Source organism: Myotis lucifugus, unplaced genomic scaffold (assembly GCF_000147115.1).
Source record: "Myotis lucifugus unplaced genomic scaffold, Myoluc2.0 scaffold_608, whole genome shotgun sequence".
In the NCBI taxonomy this organism is placed as follows: Eukaryota; Metazoa; Chordata; class Mammalia; order Chiroptera; family Vespertilionidae; genus Myotis; species Myotis lucifugus.
The window spans coordinates 330,202-336,283 of NW_005871656.1; the positions used below are offsets into that span (position 1 = coordinate 330,202).

Here is a 6,082-nt window from a genome sequence, read left to right on the forward strand (position 1 = left end):
TTGGAGGGTTCTTGGTCCCAAAGGTTAATTATAGATTTTGGGAGGAAGCACTAGGAGACGCAACAGTAGGTGTGATAGGCAGTCAGCGGTCACTGGGCTGCCAGATGAAAGAGATTGAGTTGAAGATCTAAGATCCACCTCCAACTTGAGAAGAGTTTGCGAATTTACGTTTATAGCAAGGTCGGGAGGGCTATTGTTTCTCTCTAGTACTGTCCCCCGGACGAGGACAGAAGAACCGGGATGAGGTGAGAGGAGCGAAGAGGTTCCCAGACGGGGAGTCTCGAACTACCAAGGGGGAAGAAGGAGGAAGGAGGAGAATGGGGGAGGAAGGAGGAGGAGGAGGGATGAGGGAGGAGGAGGGAGGAGGGAGGAGGAGGGAGAAGGAGGAAGGAGGAGAGAGGAGAGAGGAGGAGGGCTGAGGAAGGAGGAGGGAGGAGGGAGGAGGGCTGAGGAAGGAGGAGGGAGGAGGGAGCAGGAGGACACTTACAGGCTCCCCCTTTTCTCCTTTCCGCCCAGGTGCTCCTTTCACTCCGAAGTCGCCTCTGCCCCCCTGGGACACAGGACACAGGTTAGCCCCGGTGGAGGGACATCGTGGGAGAGCTCTGCTTGCCCCCTCCCAGTCTCCCAAGACCTCCAGTGGGTCTTCCGGGGACACAGACGTGTTCTGTCCAGGAAAACCCGGGCCTGGCTCTTGGGGTCAGTGAGGTGGCAGCAGCACAGGGCGTTTCAGGCGAGCACGGGTTTTGGTTTGAGAGAGACTAGTACTCAGCCAGCTGGCGACCACACTCAGCACTCAGCATGGGGCAGCTGCTGGTGCCAAGCCCGGGGTGAGGGTGCGGCGCTCCAGCCACCGGAGCAGGGCACCGACCACCCAAGGCAGGTGCAGAGGGGCCCTCCGTACCTCGGGGCCAGGTGGGCCTGGCTCGCCTCTTTCCCCCTGGAAGAAAGCACAGGTGGGGGTTACTCAGCACAGACCCCCGAGAGCTGGTGTGCTGACCCCTGGGGCATAGCTGGGGACCTGGAGGCTGTCTGCTGCCTCCTCCCTTCCCTGGTCTCAATTGTCACAATCTGTGGGCAAATGCTGCCTGGGCTGCGTCCCAGACAATTTCTGGGGACCTGAGTCTGCACTCAACGTGTGACTCCCGAGCCCCTCGCACCCTGTCCCCCATGGGGAGGCCCTCCAGGGAACTAGAGGGAATCTTCAGGGCCCTCCTGGCAATGCCCCCCTCCCTGGGGGCTCCAATCCCACGCCAGGACTCACAGGCGCTCCTCGGGGTCCTGGGTAGCTGAATCCAGGCCTGCCAGGGTCTCCCTGGAGGAAGGGGGAGGCCGGTCAGGGAAGGTCAGAGGGAAATGTGAATGGTCAGCATGGACCCAGGCCTAGGGTCTGGGCGGCTGGTCTGACCAGATGGGGCCTTGGGGAGGGTGTGCTACCCCCCAGGTGAGGACGGGAGGGCTGCCTGGCCCCCTGCCGTCCTCCCACACCCAGGACTGGCAGGCACACTCCAGGCTAGAGCTGAGAACAGCCTAACCCTCCCCCCACCTCTTCCCAATCCAGGCAGGAGGGGTGTACCTTTGGGCCAGGCTGTCCGGAGTCTCCGCGGGGACCAGCATCACCGGGGTCTCCCCGAGATCCCTGAGGTCAGAGAGAAAGTGGGGAGTTGGCACAAGCAGACTATGTCCAGCTCTGACCACTAGGCAACACTGTCCTGCTGCCCTGCTGCCCTCAGGGTCACTGCCTGGTCCCTCCTCTTCCACATGCCTCCTTGGGGCTCCCAGGACCCACCCCTGCCTCTGGCTCACCACCCTGACCTGGTAAAGCTGGACCCCTCAGAGCAGGGCCAGGATGTGAGGGGACAGTGTCCTGCTCAGGACAAGAGGACTACAGAGCAGGGTAGTGAGACGCTGAGGCTGAAGGACAGATGGGGACCTGAGTCCCAGAACCACAGGCCCCTCCCCGGTGTCCTGCCACTGACCTGCTTCCCAGGCTCCCCCAGAGCCCCAGGGGGGCCTCTGGGTCCAGGCAGGCCGCGGTCTCCCTGGAAAGAAAGGGCGCCTCAGAGATCCTGTCATCAGCACTGTAGACGGCGAAGGATGGGGAGGGGAGGCCGCTGCCCCCCAGGAGGTCCTGGGCATGGCCTCAGTCCTCAGCCCTGACCACAGACCTGGTAGGGTCTGCAGGGAGGGAAGGACAGGGGGTCCCAGGCTCATCCCCCTCCAGCCAGGGTGCTGGGTGCCGCCTGCCACCCACTTACCTTGGCTCCTTTGCCGCCAACCTCCCCAGCCAGGCCCCGGGGTCCCTCGGGGCCAGGATCCCCCTGTGAGAAGAGAGGCCCAGTTATCTGTGGTGTGTGTGGCAGGAGGTGGAGGAGGGGCCATTGAACTGCCTGGAGAGGACCCCAGGTTGGGAGGGTGAGGCTGAGATAGCGGCCCTGCCCGCTCAGCCCCTCAGGGCAGGGGTCCCCACGCATTCCCAGTGGAGGGGGTCCCTCTTCCGAGCCCTTCTCCATACCTCACGGGAAACTCGGATTTATCACGGAGACAGGACCTCCTGCACCAGCCCAGGAGCAGGTGTGGCGGGTGCTGAGGAGCAGCCTGCAGCCTGCACAGCTGTGCGTGCCCCGCCCAGCTTCCCCAGTGGGCAGTGCAGGTGGGGGCGCCCTGGCTGCTGCCTGCTTTCCCAGACCCTGCAGAGGGTGTCCCACCGACAGAGGTCCCGGGTCCCTTCTGTTCTCCCTTGTCACCGGGAACCACCAGCACCACCGTGAGAACCCGGTGCAGAGGCAGACGTGGTCCCCGACACGAACACTCACCTTCTCGCCTTTGGGGCCCTCGCCGCCTGGGCTGCCCTTGGTGCCAGGGTCTCCCCTGCGCCCCTGCAGAGAGTGGGTGTGTGGGTGGGGGCCTGATGGTGGGGGCCACAGGAGGACCCACACTCTACCCATGAGGACTCTGGCTTTGGGGTCTGGAGGCCCCTCAAGAGGGCTTCAGCCCAGATCCTCATTCTCTGCCGGGGGTTTGGTCCCAGCCGAGGATTTAGGAAATGAGGGAGGGCTCCCGGTCAGCTGTCTGTCCAGGGTGAGTTCCAGTGGGCTGACTGGGAGCTGGCTTGGACCGGCTATGGGTGTAGTCACTCAGCCCCTTCCGGCCGGGCCGGGCCAGGCCTCAGGACACATCCCCTGGAGGATCAGCCCTGGGACTGGGCCCTTCCGCCCTGAGGCAGGACACGCCAGGTGGGGTGAGGATGCTGTAGGGGACCCATGGAGCGTGTGCCCGGGTTTATGCTGAGCCCTCAGAGGTGCCCTGCCAGGAGGGCAAGGTGGGGACGCTGGGCCACCTCATGGGCACTGAGTGTCTGGCAGGGGGGTGGCTGAACCCTTCCTCTGTGGTAATGGGGTCATGGAGGCACTGGGGACCCCTCGGGTTCAGAGGCCCCGAGCAGGGCACAGCCAGGAGGGCTGGGCAGGCAGCTGGAGGAGACGTGCTCTGGACCATGGGCCTGAGGGGCCTGAGGGGTGTGAACTCACAGCCTCGCCTTTGGGTCCCCGGGGCCCGGGCCCGCCTTTGGCTCCTTTCACGCCGGAACTTCCTGGGGCTCCGTTGTTGCCTTGATAGCCCTGCGGAGAGGTAACAGCTCAGCCAGGCAGGATGGCCCGGGCCACTTCGGCAGGCTCGGCCTCCCTTGGTCTGGCAGTGGGACAGAGAGGCTGGTGGCCTGCTCAGGGCATGGGCTGTCCCTACTGCTTCCCACTTTGGTGAGTCCAGTGGGCACTGCTGGTGTGTGGCGGGGGCAGGACAGCAGGGACCCTCAGGGGCACTTGCCTTGCTTCCCTTGGCCCCGTCCTCTCCTGGGGGCCCTCTGCGTCCTGGGCGGCCAGCGTCCCCCTGGAAGGATTTGGAGAAATCAGCGTCACGTCCTTTGGATGCTGGCCCTGGGGCAGGGCTCTGGAGGCGCTGGGGGCTCGTGCCTCCCCTCCCATGTAGGCGGAGCACACTCTTGTGGGGCAGGGCCCCCATGCAGCTCCAGGCGAATTAATCGGACATGGGCCTTGTCTGTGCGTGCTGGCTTCTCAGGGGACAGGCTGCCTTCCTGGTCCTCCAGGGTCCTGGGCAGCCAGAGGAGTGGCTGCAGGCAGCACAGTGGTGCCTCAGGTGGCCTAAGAGGCAGAACCCCACAGGCATCTGAGAGCCTTCCACAGGAGCCCCCTGGAGGCCTGGGAGGAGGGTGGGCTTCTGCTACGGCCATTCAGGCACCCCGCAGCTGCCTGAGCCGGGACACACGGCCCTGAGGTAGACATGAGCTGGTGAAGCTCCTGAGGGCACCCTACAACCCCCTCAGCATGGGCACCCCACAGCCTCCCAGGCAGAACACGCCTAAGCCTCCTCCCCCCGACTGTCTGGTCTGTGGGGACAGGTCCCCTCCGCTGTGCTTCTCGGCCCAGATGCCTCCCCCAGAGGCTGGGCACCTGGAGGGCAGTGACCCGGTCTGCTGTGGCCACCACCACCCTGGCGAGGCCGCCTACCTTGGCACCTTGGTCTCCGGGTTCCCCAGGACTGCCTGCGTCCCCTGGGTAGCCGTCGAGGCCCTGTGAGGGAAGGGGGAGAGAGGCTGTCCTGGGTTTCTTGCTGCGAGCTGCACTTGGGGTTTCCCCATTAGCCCAGGGTCAGCTGACATGGGGAAGGTGACCAGCGTCGCCCGCAATGTCTGAACTGGACGCTCCGCCTGGGTCTCAGTGGCCAGAATCCACCGGGGCTGGGCAGGACGCTCAGACAAACCTCAGAGCCGAGCTCGTCAGGACTCTGGGAAGCCCCAGAGGCCATTTTGTCCTGTTGTGGCCCCAGCCCGGGCTGATCCCTGGTGGGGTTGGGGACAGGCAGGGCAGAGCTGAAGGAAGAATCCAAGCTCAGGGACTCCCAGCTTCCCCACTCCCACCTGGCGCCTGGAGCCTCTACAGGGCACCACCTTAATGTGAGGAGCCGCCAAGGCCATGCTTACCCGACTCCCGGGGTCTCCCTTGCAGCCAGGGGGTCCAATGCGCCCCAGCTTGCCCTGAAAGACGAGAGGGGAGCAGATGTGTCAGGGGCGAGATTCAGGGATGATGCACCAATGACAGGTGTAAGTGGCAGGCGAAGTCCATGCTGGTCTATACCCACTGGGCACACGCGTGTGACTGTGCCCTTTAATGGCTCGAATGTTACGATGGCATCTCTGTGGAGGAGGGAGAGTCCCTGGCTGCAGCTGTGAGCATGAGTGTCCGCAGTGCCCCCTTCATGTGTGTGCATGCCTGTGTGCATGTGAGACGTGTGCATGTGAGACATGTGTGCATGTGTGAGTGCACTTGATGCTTGTGTACATGTGTGTATGTGTGCGAACTACCACTCAGGCTAGACTTGGAAGTTCCTACAGGGCTTGGCCTTGGTTTTCAGAAGCAAATGTCTATTCACGCCCTTGTGATGCCCTCATTTGTCCTGCATCCCCTGGACAGGTAGAAACTGGGGGTGCTGAAGCCACAAATTGTGGGCAGTGGCAGTAGGCCAGGTCTAGAGGCCCGGCCCCAGGGAGGGATCTGAGAGACTGAGAGACCGCTGTGCATGACCCTCATGCCCGGCCCAGGACGCAGACCCAGGAGCACTACCTTCTGTCCATCGGTCCCGTTCTTGCCAGCCAGGCCGGGGGCGCCCTGTGGGGAGGAGGAAGAGGGACTCTCGTCAGTCCTGATCGTCATCCCCTTGGAGCAGCAGGAAGGGGGGTGCCCTGCTCGCCCAGCCCACCACCTGGCTTACCTTCCGCCCATCGGCTCCGAATTCTCCCTGCAGAAGGAAAGTGAGGCCGTTAGCTCAGATCTCCAGCATCACAGACCCGCTGCCTTAGGGACCCAAGTCTGCCCTCGCAAACATGAGGCCAGAAGGACACCAGACTAAGGCCACCACCAACACGAAGCCCATCATGCCCCCAGCAGGAGCCACAGGCGGGCTCGCTGAGGATACTGGGGAGCTGGGGCCGAGGCTCACGCAGAGGCTGTGTGCAGTCTGGCTGCTCCGACTCGAAATCTCACCTTCTTCTCCTTTGAAACCAGGACAT

At 63.8% G+C, this 6,082-nt stretch overlaps 1 protein-coding gene across 1 annotated transcript in view; it reads right to left on the minus strand.

The window, feature by feature from the left end:
- COL6A2 (collagen type VI alpha 2 chain) overlaps positions 1–6,082 on the minus strand; it is a 30,259-nt gene that overhangs the window by 8,672 nt on the left and 15,505 nt on the right. The window contains exons 8-21 of the mRNA XM_023745968.1: positions 6,045–6,082; positions 5,785–5,798; positions 5,637–5,681; positions 4,997–5,050; positions 4,524–4,586; positions 3,823–3,885; positions 3,528–3,617; positions 2,814–2,876; positions 2,256–2,318; positions 1,977–2,039; positions 1,574–1,636; positions 1,262–1,312; positions 902–937; positions 488–550 (exon numbers count right to left, since the gene is read on the minus strand). Coding sequence (XP_023601736.1) covers positions 488–550; positions 902–937; positions 1,262–1,312; positions 1,574–1,636; positions 1,977–2,039; positions 2,256–2,318; positions 2,814–2,876; positions 3,528–3,617; positions 3,823–3,885; positions 4,524–4,586; positions 4,997–5,050; positions 5,637–5,681; positions 5,785–5,798; positions 6,045–6,082 — 769 coding nt within the window. The remainder of the gene's footprint in view (positions 1–487; positions 551–901; positions 938–1,261; positions 1,313–1,573; positions 1,637–1,976; positions 2,040–2,255; positions 2,319–2,813; positions 2,877–3,527; positions 3,618–3,822; positions 3,886–4,523; positions 4,587–4,996; positions 5,051–5,636; positions 5,682–5,784; positions 5,799–6,044) is intronic.